General features: G+C 42.8%; 1 protein-coding gene across 2 annotated transcripts in view; it reads right to left on the reverse strand.

Moving 5' to 3' along the window:
* YARS2 (tyrosyl-tRNA synthetase 2) overlaps positions 1–4,092 on the reverse strand; it is a 30,669-nt gene extending 26,577 nt beyond the window's left edge. For both annotated transcript variants that reach the window (XR_004028338.1, XM_003277807.3), the window contains exons 1-2: positions 3,234–4,092; positions 2,060–2,227 (exon numbers count right to left, since the gene is read on the reverse strand). Coding sequence is in view for 1 of the 2 variants with exons in the window: in XM_003277807.3 (XP_003277855.1) it covers positions 2,060–2,227; positions 3,234–4,012 (947 nt within the window). In the remaining variant the exon portion in view is untranslated. The remainder of the gene's footprint in view (positions 1–2,059; positions 2,228–3,233) is intronic.
* Positions 4,093–23,265: the final 19,173 nt, after the last annotated feature.

The following is a 23,265-nucleotide window of genomic DNA, read 5'->3' on the forward strand; positions in this document are numbered from 1 at the left end:
TCTAACTAATGGAGCAATATTCACTGAAGACTGTCTTCCCAAACTACAATGCCACCTTTGCCAGGCATAAGGAGACCATATATGCTAGAGTGTGTCTGGATTCTCTAATCTGTGCCATTGGTCTCTTAACTTTACATTTAAACGTGTACCTTTAAACCTAAAGGTCATTATTAGAAATAATGAGTTTGGCAGAGTTGCTAGATTTAAAGGTAATATATATAAAGTAATTGTATTTCTGTACACCAGAACCAGATAGAAAATGCAATTTTCAAAAAGATCATCTAAATTCTCTAGGCCGGGTGCGGTAGCTCAAGCCTATAATCCCAGCACTTTGGGAGGCTGAGGAAGGTGGATCACTTGAGGTCAGGAGTTCGAGACCAGCCTGGCCAACATGGCAAAACCCTGTCTCTACAAAAATACAAAAATTAGCTGGGCATGGTGGCACATGCCTGTAGTCCCAGGTACTCAGGAGAATCACTTGAACCCAGGAGGCGGAGGTTGCAATGAGTCAAGATCATGCCACTATACTCTAGCCTGGGCAACAAAGTGAGACACTGTCTAAAAAAAAAAAAAGATTATCAATTCGCAATTTCTCAAGACATCAAAACCCCAGGACTGGGTCGGGCGCGGTGGCTCACGCTTGTAATCCCAGCACTTTGGGAGGCCGAGGCGGGCGGATCACGAGGTCAGGAGATCGAGACCATGGTGAAACCCTGTCTCTACTAAAAATACAAAAAATTAGCCGGGCGTGGTGGCGGGCGCCTGTAGTCCCAGCTACTCAGAGAGGCTGAGGCAGGAGAATGGCGTGAACCCGGGAGGCGGAGCTTGCAGTGAGCCGAGATTGCGCCACTGCACTCCAGCCTGGGCGACAGAGCAAGACTCCATCTCAAAAAACAAAACAAACAAACAAAACAAAACAAAACAAAAAACCCCTAGGACTATATCGTCAAACATTCTAGGACTAAATCTAAAGAAAAAAAAACACAATTACTGAAATTTTGTAATAAGGCATGATAATCTTCCACTCTGTTCTTCAAAAACATCTTGGCCAATCTTAGCCCTTTTTATTTCTATGTCAATCTTACAATGAGCTCGTCAAGTTCCACAAAAAGCCGGTTTAGATATGGTTGGCGCTGTACTAAATGTAGATCAAATCCAGAACTGGTATCTTGGCCGGGTGCGGGGGCTCATGCTGTAATCCCAGCTCTTTGGGAGTCTGAGGCAGGTTTATCGCTTGAGTCCAGGAGTCTGAAACCAGCCTAGGGAACATGGTGAAACTCCACCATTACTAAAAAAAAAATACAAAATTAGCTGGGCATGGTGGTGTGCACCTGAGCCTGGGAATTTCAGGCTACAGTGAGCCAAGGCTGCGCCACTACACTCCAGCCTGGGCAATGGGAGTGAGATTCTGTTTCAAAAAATACAAAAAAGAACTGATATTATTTTTGTACCATGAATATGGTGTAACTCTCCATTTATGTAGATCTTTATTTTGCTCAATAGCGTCTTTTAATATTTTGCAGGAAAGTCATATACTTTTTAAGTCTTAAAGAATTATTCCTAGATTACTTGGATGTTACAGAGCATCAAAATTTTTTTTCACTTTTTGTTGCAGGTGTATTTGTTTCTCATTAATTCATATTCTTCCAAGAGTTTAAGGCAATTTGATTTAAGGAGAAAATCATTTCTTAAGAGGATCTTTAAGGTCATATTTGTGAGAGAAGAGAGACAAAGGAAAAATAAGGGTAGTCAAGTTGAAGATGAAAGGAGTGCAAAAACTAGAATATGCAGGTGATAAAATCCTAAGAACTTGCTAGATACAGATCACAAAGTTGGCTCTACATTTTCTAACCACCCACTGTGGTTTTTCTGCTTTAACCAACAAAGTATTTCACTTTAGAACACAGTAAAAATTAGTCTTCTATGATGTAATGGTTTATGTGCAGACAGAAACTACGTTAAAAACAAAAAAACTATAAAATGTACATAGATCCAATGGCTAAAATTACATCATGAGTTTATGGTGTCAATTTTTCTCAGCCCATTATTCAGAACTCACCTTTCCACTGAATCATCTGGTTGCCTGACAAAGAATTGATACAATTCAAATGGAGATGTCTTATCTCTGTTTAGCCAAACAGCGTTGCCAGCAGACTTTCCCAGCTTTGCTCCAGTTGTACTTGTGATTAGAGGAACGGTGATTCCAAATACATCTTCTCCAGTCAACCTATGCATAAAGAACAATTTCATTATGTGCCTCAAGCACAAGTGGTGGGAGGTTCTACTGTTCACCTGCCAGATTTCTTTCTGGTTACTTGCTCCAGGAAAACTTTCTTGACCTCCTAAATCTGAATTCTTGTCCCTCTTATGTACTGTTACAGTACTCACTCTATTCGTTCTGAATCTCATGAGTGGTTCCAGGCAGGTTCTAGGCAGGCCAAGGGGAAGTGCTACTTAACAATGGACTAGAGATTTTGAAAGGCTGAGTGGGAAGGAGAAAACTGGGTGAAGGGGTGTCAGGAAGAGACACTAAAGGAAATGTTCTAAACGCCTTTTAAACATGTGCTTTGCTCCAGGTAGCACATGAGCTAGCCCGATCCTTCACTTCTCTCAAGAAAATGCTATTAGACCCGCATTACTTGTCAATTATTTGGAGTTGAAAAAACTTTTTGAGATACGAACCAAGGACTAACACTAGTTTCACGGAGGTTGCAGAGCTAAAGCAGAGGCTAGCTACTCGAGGAGGCCCAGTCACGTTCTGGTATAAACACACAAAAGCAGTTTCTCTAATTACAGAGGACGACTTAGGGGAAGCGAAACAGACCAACCAAATCCTCACTAGTGGTGTGTTTCCCTTTTTTTTTTTTTTGAGACGGAGTCTCCCTCTGTTGTCCCAGGCTGGAGTGCAGTGGCGCGATCTCGGCTCACTGAAACCTTCGCCTCCCGGGTTCAAGACAGTCTCCTGCCTCAGCCTCCCGAATAGCTGGGATTACAGGCGTGCATCACCACGCCCAGCTAATTTTTAGAATACACCGTTTACTCTTAATACCCTTAATTCAGCCCTTTAGTTCTTATTAGCCAGTGTTATTAACGCCATTATAGAGCCTTAATGGGGATAAAACCAACAAGAGCTGGAACGAAGGGCAGCAACTACAATCCTAAGAGTGAATCACAGGCTACTAGTGTGTAAATTATTTGGTCCCAGGATTTCCCCAAGGTCTACAGGCACTTACTTGTTGATGAACTCATATCCGGACATGATGTTGCCTAGTTGATCAGATCCGCCCAGCTGGACCCTGCATCCATAACGCTGGAAGAGGTAATAGAAGTCATAGGCTTGGAGCACCTGGTAAAAGAACTCGGCCAAGCTCATGCCCTCGGGGCTCTTGAGCCGCAGCTGCACGCTCTGCCGGCTCAGCAGCGTTCCCATGCGGAAGTGACCCCCCACTGCCGCCAGGAAGTCCACCAGGTGCCGCTTCTCGTACCAGGCCGAGTTGTCCAGCACAGTGAAGCTGCCCCAGGAGCGCCCATCAGTGAAAAGCTGCTGGTGATTGGCCGCCAGGGCCTCCAGCCCTAGGCGCAGGGCGCGCGCGTTGGCTCGCACGCGGTCTGTCTCCAGAGCCTCGCGTTCCTTGGTCCGGCCGCTCGGGTCTCCCAGGCGCGCCGTGGCGCCTCCCACCAGCGCGATCACGTTGTGGCCCGCTCGCTGCAAATGAAACAGGCCCAGCAGCGCAAGTAGATGACCCACATGAAGCGAGTCTGCCGTGGGGTCGAAGCCACAGTAAATGGTTTGGGGAAAACTCGCCGTGCCACGGTCGAAGAGCTCTGGGAGCTCTATTTTCGTCCCCGTCTCCGGGAAGAAGTCCTTGAACAGACCTCGAGCCTTCTGCGCTGCCAGTAACCCCTGAGCGCCCGAGTGGGCCTTACGCAGCCCCAAGGGCAAGAATACGGAGAGATTTAGGGTACCAGACCAACGGCCCCAGGAAAAGGACCGCAAGATGGGCGCCGCCATCTTGGTGGCGGCACGAAGGGAATGCTGGGATTGCAGAGGCCCCGCCACCCCCACCTACTTACAGCTCCTAGGGAAGGTGCTTCAGTGTTTTTCTACGCATGCCCGAGACGGTTACGTAGTGTACGGAGCTTGCGCTCTCAGCAGTTGAGTCCCGACTCCAAGTGGCGGTTCCGCCTCAGAGCCGTCGCCTTACGCCCCGTGCAACTTAATTTCCCCATCCGCAGTGTGGATCTGCTTATGATAGTTCCTACCTCATAAGGCTGTTGGGAGCCTTAAAAATTAAAGCATTTGGCATATAACGCTTCACAAATGTTAACTTGTATTTAAATTTTCACGTAAAAAGATTGTGATGCGCAAGTTCTTTGAAGTCTTGGTACCATGCAAAAAGCTGCTCACAGAGGTTGAGAAAGGTTAGGAATTGGTTTAACTTCACGGAGAGATAGGGAGTTGCTGCTGAGACGCAAGCAATTTCATAGTACCGATTCTCTAATTGCACGTCAGTCCCCAGTATCCATCAGCTCTTCCAGGAGGTGGCAGTCTTGTCCAAGGTATAGCAAGAAAAACTCGGTGCAATAAAGTACATGCATCAAGTCCTGTGGTTTATTTTAAATACAGTTAACTAGGTTGGGACACAGCTTAGCATGAGTGGATTCAAATTAGTAATCACATCGTGCAGCGTGACAGGTGCTCTGAATACTGACCAGGGATGAGGTTCTTATTGGCAGCTGGCTGGCAGGTGATCTAGCTTCAAAATCCCATGTTAGAGCCTGATTTCTCGGACCGCTTTCAAAATCATCTTAGGTAGAATTCCCTGGACTGAGTTGAGGGGAGACTGGTTTGCAGGAGGGTAATTGGAGTGTGCTCTTAAGAACGACACCTGTAATGGAGTGAGGGAGGCCGGGTTGGGCGGAGGGAGAAAGAAGTTGAACTGTGAACAATTTGTAATAGAGGCCTCGGGCAATCCAGTAAGGGCTCGGGAGTCGGGATTTCCTTTCAGAGTCATCCTGAATTGAGGCCAGAGGGCAGACCTTTAGACCCTCTTACTGACTGCTCATTAAATGTGGGATGTTTCTGGGGAGGAAGCAAAGCGCTGGGTAAGGCTTTTGGAGAGTGAAATGTGCAGGAAGGGACTCAGCTGTGAGCAATAAGCAACCAACACTCCCAGCAGCTGGGAGATTGAGTGCCTTGGTCCTGGGGCCGGGATCTGGGCCATGTTCCAAATCATTCCCTACAGGACTTTTCCATTTTTTAACGTTATAAAGTCATCTAACAAAATGAAGACTTATTTTAATAATCAGTTTCTTTGCATGTATAATTTCAGTGAATTAGTTTCTCATTGCCAAATAGTAACTTCAATAGGATTTTGAGATACTCGTTCAATAGACTATTAAACATACTCCCAACTGCTCAAGAAAATAGTGTGTTCTTTCATGTTATTATTCAAAATATCTTAAAATTTGCAATCATAACCTGTTGATCTGCAGTCTTTTTTTTTTTTAAGTGTCACTCTGTTGTCCACACTGGAGTGCCGTGGCAGGATCATGGTTCACTGCAGCCTTGAACTCCTAGGCTCCAACGATCTTCCTGCCTCAGCCTCCCAAGTAGCTGGAACTACAGGTGTGGACTACCATGCCTGGCTAATTTTTATTTTTTATTTTTGTAGAGACGGGGGTCTCACCGTATTGCCCAGGCTGATCCTAAACTCCTGGCCTCAAGCAAGCTTCCCAACTCTGCCTCCCAAAGTGTTGGGATTACAGGCATGAGCTACTTCGCAAGGCCAGTCTGCAGTCATATGGTCCACCACTTTGATCAGGGACAGATTTCAGTAGGTATGGCAGGAAATTCTCCCAAGCACATGTAAGGAAACTCAGGTCTGGGCCACTCGTCACCTAAAAGCCAAAAACTCAAGAGAAGAGCTGTAGTGAAAGTAAAGTTAGCTTTATTCAAGAGGCCAGCAACCCCGGGGGATGCAGTGAGCTAGCGTTCAAAGACCACCTGTGGTTTTTAAGGGCAATTAAGAGAAAGGATGATCAAAAGATTTTTGTGAAATGTGTGCAGTCTCAGGTCGACAGTAAATCATTGCTTTCTTGGTCAATATTTTGTGGCTTTCTGCAGGTACCATTAGCCTATTCTTATTAGGTCGGTCAGCCCATTCACAGAGAGGCTGATACAGGTATTTTCTTTTATCTCTGTTCAAGATCCTGTTTTTCTGAGGCTGATTTTAGTGAATGATCTACAAAATCAAGCAAAGCAATAATTGTATTCAAGTAAGCAAGCTTTCCTCTAACATGGAATCAGTACTGTCTGTCACACACACAGCAAATGGTGCTTTCTATTTAGTACCTTAATACATAGGGCACACGTGTTTCTGGTGACACACAACTCTCTGGCTTTTACAGGTGTGTTGGTAATTTGAAAATCCTACTTGTTACAACAGTATGCCAGGGTTACTTGATGACCTGTGCTTAATGGAGAAGAATTTTGTGGATAATGAAAAATAGAAAATTTCTACCTTGGATTAAAATTTATTACAAAGTCTTTTAAAAATAGATTTGAACTCTGCTTTGTCTCTTAAGTTTAGTTGCATCTCACGAAGAGGCAGCAAAGTCTGATATAGAAGGTGGTGTCGGGCCGAGCGTGGTGGCTCACGCCTGTAATCCCAGCACTTTGGGAAGCTGAGGTGGGCGGATCACTTGAGATTGGGAGTTCGAGACCAGCCTGACCAACATGGAGAAACCCCATCTCTACTAAAAATACAAAATTAGCCAGGCTAATTTTTGCAGAAAAGTCAAATATTACTTCCTTCATCCTCACAACCATAACAAAATGTGCTTCTGAGTGGTGGTCCAAAGACCACTGGACTAGGAGTCACAGACATGAGTAGCTATCTCAGCTTAACCTTGACTACCTGTTCCTCCTTAGATAAGTCATTTAACACACGAGCCTTGGTGTCCTCATTTTAGAAGTAAATGGGCTGGGCTTGGCGTGGTGGCTCACGCCTGTAATCCCAGCATTTTGGGAGGCCGAGGCGGGCAAATCACGAGGTCAGGAGATCGAGACCATCCTGGCTAACACGGTGAAACCCCATCTCTACTAACAATACAAAAAATTAGCCAGGCATGGTGGCCGGCGCCTGTAGTCCCAGCTACTGGGGAAGCTGAGGCAGGAGAATCTCTTGAACCTGGGAGATGGAGTTTGCAGCGAGCTGAGATCGTGCCACTGCACTCCAGCCTGGGCGACAGAGGGAGACTCCTCTCAGGAAAAAAAAAAAAAAAAAAGAAAAAAAAAAGAAGTAAATGGGCTGGATTAGATTAATTCTAAAATCTCATTCACCTCTACAATTCTGAGATGCCTGTTTGCTATCACATTAGTCAAAGGTCCCATTTATTGTTTCTTAGCTTTACCTTCATTATTTAAGCCACCACACCAGGGAGGAGGTTAAAAATGTATTCATCGGCCAGGCACGGTGGCTCATGCCTGCAATCCCAGCACTTTGGGAGGCCAAGACGGGCGGATCACCTGAGGTCAGGAGTTTGAGACCAGCCTGGCCAACATGGTGAAACCCCATTTCTACTAAAATACAAAAAAAAATTAGCCGGGCATGGTGATGGGCGCCTGTAATCTCAGCTACTTGAGAGGCTGAGGCAGGAGAGAATCGCTTGAACCTGGGAGGTGGACGTCGTAGTGAGCAGAAATCATGCCTCTGCACTCCAGCCTGGGTGACAAAGTGAGACTCCGTCTCAAAGAAAAAAAAAACAAAATGCTGGGCGCAGTGGCTCATGCCTGTAATCCTAGCACTTTGGGAGGCCAAGGCGGGCAGATCACTTGAGGTCGGGAGTTCGAGACCAGCCTGACCAACATGGTGAAACCCCATCTCTACTAAAAAATACAAAAAATTAGCTGGGCATGGTGGCACACGCCTGTAGTCCCAGCTACTTGGGAGGCTGAGGCAGGAGAATTGCTTGAACTCAGGAGGCGGAGGTTGCAGTGAGCTGACATCGTGCCACTGCACTCCAGCTTGGTGATGGAACAAGACTCTATCTCAAATTAAATAAATAAATTCATTCATTCATCTATTTTCTCCTCTACTGAGGTTTGTTTAAGCAGTAGAAACCAGTTTAAGTCCATGCTTACATGGTTGTTATTAGAGGGAAACTGTATTATGACAAGTTTTGAAAAATTAAGATTGAAGATTTAGAAAGTGATATTTAACCAATGAAACATATATCATGTTTGCAGAAAGAGCCAATGAAAATCCAAGCAGCTTTGCTCAGATCCAAACAGTTTTGATCACCATTGATCTCATTCAAAGCTGCTCATGGGTGGGAGACCAAGCTGGAAGGGTGTCACTAACAGAGATAGCAAATGAAAACAACTCCTCTGTATTCTCATAGCTATTTTTTTCTAAAACCAAAGGAAATCTTAGATACCTGTGCCCCTCTTCCCATTATATGTCTCACGTAACTCTTCTCCAAGCACAGTTTAAGGAGGTTCAGGGGAGTGGCAATCAGGGACACGATGGAGTCAGATGGTGACCAAATATCTAGCACATAGCACCAATTGAGACATCTTTCCAATGCACTTGCAACATTATGTCACACTGTATATTTGAGAACGCTTCCAGTAAGTAGGTGAACGTAACCCTGGTTTATATGCCTCTTGTCTCAGCATAATTATTTATATGATCCCTTTTATTCTTGAAAATGTCCTGCTTTGGGAATAAATTATACAGACATTCTATCTAACATTTCTACTCTGGAAAACAAGTTAATTTTAAAAATGGGTATTTTTGAAACAGGGTCTTGCAGTGTCCAGGCTGGAGGGCTGTGGCATAATCAGCAGCCTCCACCTCCCAGGCTCAGGTGCTCCTCCCACTTCGGCCTCCTGAGTAGCTGAGACCACAGGCATGTGCCACCATGCCTGGCTAATTTTTTTTTTATTTATTTTTTGTAGAGACAGGGTCTCACTACATTGCTCAGGCTGTTCTCAAACTCCTGACCTGAAATAATCTTCCCTCTTTGGCCTCCCAAAGTGCTGGGATTACAGGCACTGTGAGTGAGCCACTGTGCCTGGCCTAAAAAAATTTTCAAGTTAAAGATTTTTAATGCTTTGTGTAAGATTCTTTTGTAAGAATTTTACTTTATTTTAGATTCAAGGGGTACATGTGCATGTTTGTTACACGGGCAAACATTGTGTAATGGTGGGGATTGGGCTTCTAGTGTGCCTGTCACCCAAATAGTGAGGACTGTACCTGATTGATAGGTAATTTTTCAACCATTGCCTGCTCCCACCCTTCCCGCTTTCGGAGTCCCCAGTGTCCATTATTTCCCTCTTTATGTCCATGTGTACTCCTTATTTAGCTCCCATTTATAAGTGGAAACATGCAATAATTTTATGTTTCTGAGTTAGTTTACTTAGGATAATGTTCCCCAGCTCCGTCCATGTTGCTGCAAAGGACATGATTTCATTATTTCTTACAGCTGCATATTATTCCATGGTGCATATACACCACATTTGAAAAATCCAGTCAACCATTGATGGACACTTAGGTTGGTTCCATGACTTGGCTATTGTGAATAGTGCTGTAATGAACATATGAGTGCTGAGTCTTTCTTATGGAATGACTTCTTTTCCTTTGGGTAGACACTCAGTAATGGGATTGCTGGGTCAAACGGTAGTTCTTTTTTTAGTTCTTTGAGAAATCTCTATACTGTTTTCTATAGAGGTTGAACTAATTTACATTCCCTCCAACAGCGTATAAGCATTCCCTTTTCTTTTCTTTTTTTTTTTTTTTTTGAGATGGAGTTTCACTCTTGTTGCCCAGGAGTGCAATGGCATGATCTCAGCTCACTGCAACCTCTGCCTTCTGGGTTCAAGTGGTTCTCCTGCCTCAGCCTCCCAAGTAGCTGGGATTACAGGCATGCACTACTATGCCTGGCTAATTTTGTATTTTTAGTAGAGATGGGGTTTCACTACATTGGTCAGGCTGGTCTTGAACTCCTCACCTCAAGTGATCCACTTGCCTTAACCTCCCAAAGTATTGGGATTACAGGCATGAGCCACCATGCTCGGCCAAGCATTCCCTTTTCTTCACATGCACGCCAACATCTGTTGTTTTTTGACTTTTAATAACAGCCATTTTGACTAGGGTAAGATAATATCTCTTTGTGGTTTATTTTTTTTTTGAGACGGAGTCTTGCTCTGTCGCCCAGGCTGGAGTGCAGTGGCGCGATCTCGGCTCACTGCAAGCTCTGCCTCCCGGGTTCACGCCATTCTCCTGCCTCAGCCTCTCCGAGTAGCTGGGACTACAGGCGCCCGCCACCACGCCCGGCCAATTTTTTTGTATTTTTAGTAGAGACGGGGTTTCACCGTGGTCTCGATCTCCTGACCTCGTGATCCGCCCGCCTCGGCCTCCCAAAGTGCTGGGATTACAAGCGTGAGCCACCGCGCCCGGCCTCATTGTGGTTTTAATTTGGCTGCCTGCATTTCTCTGATGCTTACTGATGTTGAACATTTTTTTCATGTGTTTGTTGGCTGCCTGTATTTCTTCTTTTGAGAAATGTCTGTTTGTGTCCTTTGCCCAGTTTTTAATGTTTTATTTTTTATTTTTAGTTTAATTTTTTTTTCTTGTTGAATTGTTCTTTGTAGACAGATTCTGGATATTAGTCAGCAGCATAATTCGTAAATATTTTCTCCCATTCTACACATTGTCTGTTTACTCTGTTGATTATTTCTTTTGCTGTGTGAAGCCTTTTAGTTTAATGAAGTCCCATTTGTCTATTTTTGTTTTTGTTGCATTTGCTGTTGGGGTTTTCATCATAAATTCTTTGCCTAGGCCAACGTCCAGAAGATTTTTTCCTAGGTAAATGAATAAGCAAATCACACATACACACAAATCCCAATGGCCAATATAATACAGAAAATATTCAGGCTCATAAGTATTCAAAGAATTGTGGTTTAAAGGCACATTTTCCTCATGTAAAATGTTTTGGTGTTTGAAGTGACACCAAAGTTTGGTAATGACAACTAATAATAGCAACAAACACTAGTGAATTCCATGTGCGCTGAGCATTGCATTAAGTGCTTTATGTGCATTATTTTATTGAATTCTCACAAAAATTCAGAAAGCAATTATTTGTATCTAGCTCGCAGATGAAGAGACTAACAGTTGAATCCAGATATTTCTGACAGCAAAGGACATCATCTTAGCCACTCTGCACAAGATCTTTATGTAGTTTTTCATTCAAGAGGTATTTATTATGTGTTGGACCTATATTAGGCTCTGGGAATTTCACTGATAAGAAGACAAATGACTCTTGTCCTTGTAGAGCTTATAGCTTAGCAAGAGCTTACAGATGGTACTGGTATTGCTGCTCAGGTGTGCTGTGAGATGAGCACATCAGGCTGTCTTAGTCTGATGCCATTCATGCTAGTTCGATTGGATTGACATTTATTCCTAACTCCTTCTATATGCTTTTCTGTGCTGCAGGTCCTAGACAGCTGAAAGCTCCATTTCCCAGATTCCCTTGCAGGTAGCGTACTAAACATGAATGGGTTCCTTGAATTAGATATACTCATGAGAAATTGGTGAGGCGGAGGCCATCCTTCTGACCTTGTTTCTCCTGGGAAGCAAGTCGTGGGAAAGTATCAGGAAGTGAAAGAGGTAACTCAGTGTTCTTGCATCTAGTGTCCGGCTTCATGGGTTTTGAGAGGCAGTTATGGAAGTAGGGGAAGCAGCTACCACTTCCTATCCCAGCTTTATGACCTCCTAGTCACTGGGACATGGTAGGTCCAGTGGCTGCCCCTTGACTCCTGCTCCTTTGGTCCTTGGAGTAATCATGATTCCTTCTTGATTGCTCCTTAAATACCTGGGGTTGTTTCTTCCTGTGCTGAATCTTGACTGATATACCAATTCTCATTTGATTCATTTCACTCTCCTGGTTCTGATTCCATGTTCCCCAAATAGCTATCTGATTATGATTTGAAAGGCAATATTGTGTAACGGCTAAGTATATAAGCTTCGGAATCAGAATGGGATCAAATCCCCTACAATGATCATGGGCAAGTCATTTAACCTTTAAGAACCTCAGTTTCTTCACTGCAAACTATGAATAGTCATTCTAATGCACTTCGCAGGGTTGTCGTGAAGATTAAATGCCGCCTTATATAATAAGTACCTGGTAGATAATGAAATTGATAAATCACAGTTGTGTTATTCCTGTTGTCATTACCAATGCGTGTCTGACTTTAACATGCTCTTTGGAGTTAAAGCAGAGGACAGATCCCTATGACTTCGTCAAAGACATCACCGCTACTGTGTATTCACAAGATAACTTATTGTAATTAAAAATCATCTAAATTTTAGAACACCTTTTCCACAACACATATAATGACATTTACATGTATGACAAACACATGAACTAAGGGTATAACCCATGGTTTTATCTTCCATTCCAGAAAGCATGTGTCTTAGTCCCTTTCTGTTGGTTATAACAGAATACTTGAAACTCAGGAATTTATAAAGAAAAGAAGTTACCTCAAAAAAAAAAAAAGAAAAGTTTATCTCTTACAGTTGCAGAGACTGAGATGTGTAAGGACAAGAGGCCACATACAGTGAAGGTCTTCTTGTTGGTGGGGACTCTCTACAGAGTCCCGAGGCAGCACAGGGCATTGCGTGGCCAGGGGACTGAGTATGCTAACGTGCTAGCTCAGATCTTTCTTCCTCTGCTTATAAAGCCACCAGTTCCCTTCCCAGGATAACCCATTAATCTATGACTAATCCATTCGTGAAGGCTGAGCCCTCATGATCCAATCACCTGTTAAAGGCCACACCTCCACACCTGTTAAAGGCCACACCTCTGAATACTGCAACATTGGGGGTTAAATTGCAGCAAGAGTTTTGGAGGTGATATTCAAGCCATAGCAGCATGTTAGAATTCACATGAGTAAGAATGAAATTGTTATTGCAATACATTCAGGTATATATATGTATTTATGTACTTTTTGTTATTTATGCTGTTATTTGTTAAATTAAAGCAAACGATTCACACATTTTATATATGACCATTTTACAGGTGCCTCGACCAATGAGAACATTTTCTCAACCTTCCTATTGCTGCTGTCTGTTATTTATGTTATTACAGCTGTTGTTCACTGATCGGATTCCCTTTACAGATGCTGCGGACTGGAAAGCTCAGATGATGAGCTAAACCTTATTTCATTCTCTTCTCGCTGTGATCAAAGTCCTGAAAAGCCTGTTATTGAATATCTAAAAACAGTTGTTTCATATAACTTATTTTTTCAGTTGTTTATAGTGGAAAGACAAGTCTAGTAAACCAGTTACTCCATCCTGGTGGAAGTAAATGTGTCTCCATAAATATTTTTGGTTGAATGAATGATAAAATGCCAAAGAACCCTTAGAACTTTCTCCCTGTTTTCTGCCAAACTTCATTTGTGGTCTTTTAGAGATTAAAGATACTTTTCCTTTAGGGCTATAATTTCAATTATAGCTCCTGTCCCTTTGATCTTTTCTCTGCAGTGCCTAAATCCCAAATCGCCACCAGGGTGGTATTCAGCTGCCTAGTGTAGAAAAAAAGCTACTGTTACACGGATTTTTTTAGGACATAAATATTTATAGTTTACTAAATTACAATAAAACCATAGAATTTTATCTGGCTTAGAGTCTGTCTCGAGCTTCCTAAAATGTCTGGTGTCTTATTCTCATACAGTCCTCTGCCTTCATCCCATTAATCCTGGACACCAAAGTAACAAATGTCTTCCCATCTGTTTTCTCTAATTCGCAGCCTGGAGCACTGGTCCAGTGACCTCCAAACCTTTTTTCATCATGTACCCTTATCAATAAAGAAAGTTTGAAAAGTCAGTATTTCAACGTACGCATGTGTTAAACACATCCCACTGAAAGCATATGTATTATGTGCATAATAAAACATCCACAAAGTGAACTGAAAATATAAAATTGAAAATTCTAATTTTTCCATCTTGTATCCCAGTGGATAAATGTGCATCCTCTAAGGGATGCTCACACCCCATTTTAAGATGAATGCCTTGCAATGCAGAACAAAGTGCAAATGAGCCAACCCCCTGCAGTGGTAAATCTCCCTTGGCTCCCCTCTTGGTAATATTTTAAAACTAGATTTTAATGGTTTTTTTTAGTCTCTTAATGCGCACACATAATCCTTCTTACTTCAGACCCCAGCTAACTTAATCCTTGATTTTTCTTGTTCTCTTTGGATTTCCACCATATTTCTTTCCTTTTGCTTTCCCTTATTTGTGGTCTTGTTTTCTCCCAGGCAATCTATTTCCTATGATAGTTTAACACGTGAGAACAGATGCGCTCATGCTGACTTCACAAGACAGTGTTCTTGGCAATATTGAAACGATACACAAAAAACAAGGAGGGAGTCATTTCTTTCAGAGTCCACTTGGATTCTGCCCAGGATGGAAAGGACCTGGAAGCTGTTCAAAGACTGGATAAGTTGCTAATTGGGTGGAAAACTGGAAAGTAAATTGGGATTTCCCACATGCAAAAATACATAAAACCTGTACTACTTTTCATTATAAAAATGACTCTTTAATACGTAATAAGAGCTGTGATTTTAGCCATTTAACCATCATATCCTGGGATTAACATCAAAAGCCTATGAGACAAATACGAGGCATTTAAAGACAGGTCCGGTTTTCTTTCCGAAGACAACCACTGTTACCAGCTTCTTTTGCATCTTTTGAAATATAGCACACATAAGACTAATAATAACATCCCATATAGACACTTCTGCATCTTTCTCTTTTCCATTTAACATATCTCGGCAAAGTTTCCAACCAGTACAGGAAGAACACCTGCATTCTTTTTAATAATCTCATAAAAATTGTAACTTTATTTATTTAACCAATACTATTGATAATCAATAGCACTAGTCTTTAGCTGTTACAAACAATGCTGTTTGAATACTCTTGCGCCAGTGTACATAGGTACTAACGCACCTGTAGTATTAATTCCTAAAAATTCCACTGCCGATCAAAGCGTATGTGACTTTTTACTTTTAATAGGCAATAGCAATTTTGCCAGCAATAAATGAGACTGAGTAATGTGTCCTTTACAATGCCAGGCATAATGCTTTATTGGTAGAGAGAGCTCACATATTCATATATTGACCCAATTAACTGTTGTAACAGTCAAATATAGGAAGAAAGGTGAAAGATACGGTTGGTATGTAATCTTTAACACAAAACATGATGATTATTCTCAATAATAAATTCAAAAGCAACTCATGTTAGATAAATGAGTTTCTGGGTTTATCACTTCCTTGTCCTGAGTTGGGCACAGAGAGATAATCCAGAGGTAAGCCCTGCTTCTAAACTCCACCCTAAGCCTATAAACTTTGCATCATACATCTGCAGTGGCTCTGACTTCAAAAAACGTTTGCTTTAAGAAAGAAGGGTGGGTGGGCATGGTGGCTCACACCTGTAATCTGAACACTTTGGGAGGCCAAGGCGGGAGGATCACTTGAGGTCCAGAGTTCAAGACCAGCCTGGCCAATATGGTGAAACCCCGTCTCTACTAAAAATACAAAAAATTAGCTGGGTGTGGTGGTACGGCCTGTGATCCCAGCTACTCAGGACGCTGAGGCAGGAGAATTCCCTGAACCTAGGAGGCTGAGGTTGCAGTGAGCCAAGATCACACCACTGCACTCCAGCCTGGGTGACAGAGTGAGGCTCCATCTGAAAAAAAAAAACAAAAAACAAAAAACAAAAAAAGCCTAAAGAAAGAAGGGTAATGTTTTTTGTTTTTTACTTTTTTTCATTTTGGGAGGTCGAGGCGGGCTGATCGCTTGAGCCAAGGAGTTTGAGACCAGCCTAGAGAACATGGCAAGACTCCATTTCTATTAGGGGGGCATGGTGGCATTGGTGGCTTATGCTTGTGTTCCCAGCTACTCTTGAGTCTGGGGCAGGAGGACTGCTTGAGCCCAGGAGGTTGAGGCTGCAGTGAACTATGGTTGTGTCACTGCACTCAAGCCTGGGTGATAGAGCAAGACCCTGTTAGAAAAAGGAAGGAAGGAAGGAAGGAAGAAGGAAGGAAGGAAGGAAGAAGGAAGGAAGGAAGAAGGGAGGAAGGAAGGAGGGAGGAAGGCTTGGAGGGAGGGGAAAGGGAAAGAGAAAGGAAAGAAAGAAACAGGAAGGAAAGGAAAGAAAGGAAGAAAGAAAGAGAGGGAGATAAAGGAATCAAGAATAGTAATGTTATATTTTATAAACCAAAAAGCAAGAATAAATTATTTTCGCAGGAACTGTTCGGATGAGGAACAAAGCTTGCTTTTTCAGCCTTGGAAGCCTGAGGCACGAGAATCGCTTGAACCCAGCAGGTAAAGTTTGCAGAAAACAAAACAAAACAAAACACCATCAACAACAAAAAAAACTTGCTTTGTTCTTCCAGGTGTGCTTCTTTGGATAAAAAGATACTATTGTTAATGCGTCAATTGAAGTTAGTCTACTGAGTAGAGGATATCGTTCAGCATTATCTCTGGTGGGAAGCATTTACGGTATAAATGAAATCCTATTGGCAGGAAAAGATGACATCAAGAAGCCTAGAGTTTGAATTGAAAACATACAAAGGGTAAGGAATGGACAGGGGATGCAACTGTTGGTCAGAAGCACTGGTGCCTGTAATTGGGATTTGCATAAATATACCCAAAAGCCAGCACACCAATGGGGGAACCATTTGGGGAAAGGCACAGATCATTATTAATATCATTTCTCTTTGTGGTTATATCAGTTCTGTTAGAACTTTGAAGTCTCTGCAGCGGGCCAAGTCTTTGCCCTGTAACACGACACAGAGCCTTGCTTTGCTTTGAGAGCTAAACACGCTGCCTTGATGGTACTCATCCACATATCAAATGCAGCTTAAAGCAAGAACAGAGGACAGCAATGCCCTGTCCTAGGATGATGAGCCAGTTCTGTGATCCTGCTCTGTGGATACCCTTTTCTTTTAAAGATTCTGTGACGCTAATCCCAATCCAAACAGGTCTACACTCAGTTCTACTCTGGTTTTTCATAGTTGGTGTAAGCCTTGAATCCAGCCTCGATTTTGTACTGCCTGATAATGCTTCCCCTCAGTTGAGGTCATTGCATGCTGACCTCTTAGCCAAGATCTGTTGCTAGGGGCTTTAATTCTTCACTTTGACCTGCTTACCCAGGGTTTGAATTTTGTGGGGATTCTCAGGTGACTGTTAGCTCAACACTTGCATTTTGATCTCTGCGCTGCTGGTGAAAAGTCCTGCTAACCACGTCTCCTTTCTCTGAGAGCTGGTCCGTGCCAACCCTTGCAGCCCTTGTCCTGCTCTGCAGCTTGACTGGCCTGAGAGGGTTTGGATGAGAGTCCTTCTGAATCGGGGGAACTGTATAGTGAGGGTAAGAAATGGGCTTTGGAGTAAAATAGAGGTGACCTTGAATCTCAGCTCCATTTTTCTCTGGCTGTGACTTTCGGCACTTTATTTAGCCATTTTGAGTTTCAGCTTCATCATCTAAAATATGATGACAATAATTATGAGGTTGTCAACAGGAAACATATCATGTGTAACATTTTTGGCAAAGGCAGACACACCTTCTGTCCTTTATTATTTATTGTAGCTCTGTCCTGAAACCACTTTTAACCTGAGCTGCTTTTCTTCTCTAATCAGTGAGGACTGTAGTGGTCTTGATGACTTGTATGTCCTCAAAGAGATGAAGGGGAAGCATTCCTTTTTCTTCTCTTCCCATATGAGAGGTGTGTGGACTCTTCCTCTGCATGATGCTGAATAAAAAGGTGCACATGTTTTTAAGCTCCTGGTTAGGGAACGGCCCAGTCAATCCTCCCAGTAGACAAGAGGGAAGGACTCCCATGGATGTTCTGGTCTCTGCTCTCCTCCTAACGACGACCTTTAACTTAGGGCCCTGCTGGCTGTGAAAATGCAGACTTTGGGCAGACAGCCCAGCAGAAAGCTCACACACCCATATTTCTTATCATTCGCTTTGGATTTTATAGCAATGGAAGAGGAAGCAGATGAGAAACTGCTCTTTCATAACGAATATACCTACATTTAAAAGGCCAATAAATGTTGGTTAAAGACCAAGAAAACTAGATACAAGGAAATGAGGCTATTTTGTGCAACGGCCGTAAGGAAAAGTAACGAGTGCATCTGTAAGCAGTGTCAAGCAATCACAAAAGGAATTTTCTTGTTCTGCACCCAAGGGAGACTCAAAACTGTTACTATTCTTTTGCAAAAAGCTTTTAGGTCTGAAGACCATTATTAAGTTTTCCTTCTGCCACTTCTTCTTACTAAGCTTAATAAGTCTAGTTTTTTTTTTTTTTTTGAGATGGAGTTTTGCTCTTGTCACTCAGGCTGCAGTGCAGTGGCACAATCTCGGCTCACTGCAACCTCCGCCTCCTGGGCTCCAGTGATTCTCCTGCCTCAGCCTCCTGAATAGCTGGGACTACAGGCATGCGCCACCACGCCTAGCTAAGTTTTGTATTTTTATTTTTTTTAATTTTTGAGGTGGAGTCTCGCTCTGTCACCCAGGCTGGAGTGCAGTGGCGCGATCTCGGCTCACTGCAAGCTCCACCTCCAGGGTTCACGCCATTCTCCTGCCTCAGCCTTCCGAGTAGCTGTGACTACAGGCGCCCGCCACCACGCCCGGCTAATTTTTTCTATTTTTCATAGAGATGGAGTTTCACCGTGTTAGCCAGGATGGTCTCGATCTCCTGACCTCATGATCCGCCCGCCTTGGCCTCTCAAAGTGCTGGGATTACAAGCGTTAGCCACTGCGCCCAGCCTAAGTTTTGTATTTTCAGTAGAGATGGGGTTTCATCACGTTGGCCAGGCTGGTCTTGAACTCCTGACCTCAGGTGATCTGCCTGTCTTGGCCTCCCAAAGTGCTGAGATTACAGGCGTGAGCCACTGCACCCGGCCGATCCTACTTTTTAAAAAGTTTTTAGATGGGCCGGGGCCGAGGCGGGTGGATCACGAGGTCAGGAGGTCGAGACCATCCTGGCTAACATGGTGAAACCCCGTCTCTACTAAAATACAAAAAAACTAGCTGGGTATGGTGGTGCACACCTGTAGTCCCAGCTACTTGGGAGGCGGAGGCAGGAGAATCGCTTGAACCCGGGAGGTGGAGGTTGCAGTGAGCCAAGATCGCGCCACTACACTCCAGCCTGGTGACAGAGAGAGACTCTGTCTAAAAAAAAAAAAAAAAAAAAAAAAAAAGTTTTTAGATGGTTTTCCCCCCAGCTGTTTGATTCTATTTTGAGTTCTCTTCAAAAATATCCAAACTTTTAAGGAGAATAACCTAGAAGTAATCACAGTTTTCTTGTGGGGTTTAAACCATTGCTGAAGATAGTCACAGTTCTCTTGTCTGATGCTCTATCACCTGGAAGACCAGAAACCAGTGTTTCTGAAATACTGAAAACAATATTCAACCCAATCTTTGATCTAGGAGTACCCCCCTATCCAAAAGAAAGCAGTTTAGCAGCTTTGAGAGATGGGCTATCACTAGTACTCGTGTACGTGCCCATGGGAATTTCGAGTTTAGGGAAAGGGAACTGTCAGTCAGTGGCAAACCTAAAAGACTGGTCATAAACAATGATAGTTAATTCCCTTTCTTTTATAAATCTAAGGAGGGAATGAAGAGAAGAAACAGAGGAACGTACGGTAACAAAATCACAGCATAATTTAGAGCTGGAAGAAATGTGCTGATCTTCTGGCCAAAATGTTTCATGTAATAGGTGATGACCTAAGACCATGATGCTAGAAACTGGCAGGTATAATGTATTTATGACATAGGTATAATTTTAGTACCAATTTACAGATGATGAAGTTGAGGCAACTCAGACGTTACGTGGGAGGGCTGGGATCTGAACCTAGATTTGGTTGGATTCAAAGTCTAAGTTTTTAGCCTCTGTACTGTCTCATATACGTATATCTATGAGGCCTTTTCTTGCATTGATTTAGCTGTGTTGGTTTATAATGAGTGACTGCATTTACCCCATTGCTTTGCCCATATTCCCTAAAGGATTTAGGTGGTTTTAGTGCAAGAGACATACACATATGTTTAAGAGACTTGGTTTAATGCTTGTGCTTTTCCCCTGTATAGAATTTTACAATGTGCCATGGTACCCTGGCACAGGAGAGAGGTCCTGGGAGTCAGAGAAAGGCACAGAAAGGCCAACCTGAGAGTCCTTACCAAAAAAAAAAAAAAAAAAATGTGGGTAAGACGTGGGGAGCAAGGGTCAAAGGACACTTCTAGTAAATTAAGACATTAAAAATAACACTACCCTGCTTTACAATGGGCAAAAGTAATAGTCACACTTTAAAGTGTGGAAACAATGAGAAATCATACTGGTAAAGGAGGTAAGTTGAAAGGAGCAGCCGACTCAAGGGATGCTACCAGGAAAGAGTAAAGGACTCACTGTTTTCCCAAGGCCTGGCTTGAGGTATTAAACATTCCATACATCTTTAAGCGATAACTAGGCAGGACGAGAAGAAGGAAAGTGGGAGGCCCTACACAGTGTAATTGCAGAGGAAATATTTACTTCAAAACACAAGGATTGTATCTTCACTGATTCACCTATTCAATGATTAACATTTATGGAGTGCCTATTCTGTGCCCAGCCTTGCTTGAGAAGCTGAGTGTCCACAGATGACCAAGACACCAATAGTAACTTCAATCCACTTATTGCCCAGCAGGGGAAACAGACAGTGAACGGTTAAGTAGCTGGACCTTAGAACTTTAAAACAATTTGAACAACCAACTCTGCTTTGGGTATCCGAGACATCACAAAAATTTCTGTTGATTTACATCTTGAAGGATGAAAGGAAGTTTGCCAGGTGAATAAATGGGGGAAAATATATTTCAGGTGAACAGTTCTGCCTGAGCAAAGACATAGAATTGTGAAAGGACTTGCATAAAAGGTCTGGAGAAATGTGACAAGTTCATGTGGCTCTAGTTAGTGGACTGAGGGTGGTGGCTAATTTTTGTATTTTTTATAGAGACAGTGTTTCACCATGTTGGCCAGGCTAGTCTTGAACTCCTGACCTCAGGTGATCTGCCTGCCTCGGCCTCCCAAAGTGCTAGGATTTCAGGTGTTAGCCACTGTGCCTGGCCCCTTAGTGCCATTTTTAGAGAGGGAAAATTTCGCCAGATAAATTCCCGAGCCAGTGGAGTTTCTAGAAATTCTGGGTGGGTAGGTTTCCAGAGTTCACCTCTGAATGGACATTGTTATTCATAAAGATTGAAGGAAGGAGACAAAACGATAGTGAGGGTTTACATTTCGAAACCCAGCAGGCTTCGGATAATTTCTGTACTCTTTTTCCACTCTCAGCCAAAATAGAGGCTTTCCACCTCTCTCAAAATTCCCCGTTTGTTGCATAAGTTAAGAGTCCCCTTCAGAGCTCATCTTGTTAAGCAGAACTGACCAAAGGGTGGTATCTTCTATTTAACATAGTTGGGAAGGTCCCACCTGATTTTCAAACAAGACTGAAAGATAAATGCTGGTATCACACTCCAGATGTCCTGTCCCTTTGACTTTATAATTCCTTGCCTCTAAATATCAGCCCTTAACCAGAAGCCTGGTCATAATAAACTGAGGTTGTATCATTTGCATTGGTAATATTTCTTTAAAAAGTAAACTTCAGGCTCGTATATTTTATTTTGCTTTAATTCCATTTAGGAAAGAATGCCTCAAATTCTCATATACAAATAAAACTGAAAATTCCATCATGGATTTTTGTATTCTAAAATGTTAAAACGTATTTGTTACTACAAGAGACCGCTGATGAAAAACATCTCAGCAAGAGGTTCTTGACAGTGTGCAGTTCTGAGAACACGCTGTATAGAACGACGTCTGTTTTCAGTGATATCTGGCTGGCATTTAGTCAACCCTAAGTATTCTAATATTTTGCAAGTTTATGTCATCACGTGTGTATCCTACTGGGGGTCAAGGGCCGAACCTTTATATTTTCACCAGTCTGTGTATATGGGCTTTCTCCAGGAAGAGGGCATGCCCTTGGTCTGCGGCTTTTTTTTTTTTTTGAGACGGAGTCTTGCTCTGTAGCCCAGGCTGGAGCGCAGTGGCGCGATCTCAGCTTGATCCAACCTCTGCCTCCCAGGTTCAAGCAATTCTCCTGCCTCAGACTCCCAAGTAGCTGGGATTACAGGTGCCTGCCACCACACCTGGCTAATTTTGTATTTTTAGTAGAGATGGGTTTCTCTATGTTGGTCAGGCTGGTCTCGAACTCCCCACCTCAAGTGATCCGCTCAGCTTGGCCTCCCAAAGTGCTGGGATTGCAGGCATGAGCCACCACGCCCGCCCTGGGCTGTGGCTCTTTTCAGCCAAAATGTAGTCCCTGAGAGAGACTCAGCTGAGAGATGGTGCTGCCAACACTCCCAGGAGCTGGGCTGTGTGTTTCAGGCCTAGAACAGAGGATCTTTAATGGCGCACCATGGCCTCTACTAGAGACAAGAGGAGGGCAAGTGCAGGGGCTGGCTCTCAAGCTCTGCCCCTCCACTTTTGAATCATGGCAGCCCATCTTTAATTTTTAAATGAGTTTTGGGGCAGGAGGAGGAAGTGGGGAAATGCAGTCAGAGCTTACAAAGTAGCAGATGTATGGGATGAATAAGTCCAGAGAGCTACCGTCCCACATGAAGACTACAGGGAATTAAACTGTGCTGTATTTGGGATTCCTGCTAAACAAGTAGATTCTAGCTACTCTTGCCACAAAACAAAAAATTGGGAAACTATGTGAGATGATGGATACGTTAATTTGCTTCACTGTAGTAACCATTTTACTATTTGCATGTATCCCATAACATCAGGTTGTATACCTTAAATATACATAATTTATTTAAAAAATAAAATTAGTTTTACACTTTTAAAACATGACATATATCACACTAGAGAACTTGTAATTTATGTGTAAGCAGTAGACCATTTTCAATACCTTGGAAGCCCCCCGCAAATCTCCCCAGTAGAGGTAACTGCTGACCTAGGTTTGGTGTTAATTTTTACTGGCAACTCTTTATAGCTTTTTTATATAAAAAAAAATTTCAATCCTGCTCCTTCTGTACCTTTACAGCTTTCCAAACCTACAAAAGTATGTATTATTAATTTTTGTAGTTTTGTTTTTGAACTTTAAATGGAATCACAATCACTTTATATTTTTGTCTTTTGCTTAACATACTCCGATTTGGATTTATTTTCATTG

The sequence above is a fragment of the Nomascus leucogenys genome, chromosome 23 (genome assembly GCF_006542625.1).
Source record: "Nomascus leucogenys isolate Asia chromosome 23, Asia_NLE_v1, whole genome shotgun sequence".
In the NCBI taxonomy this organism is placed as follows: domain Eukaryota; kingdom Metazoa; phylum Chordata; class Mammalia; order Primates; family Hylobatidae; genus Nomascus; species Nomascus leucogenys.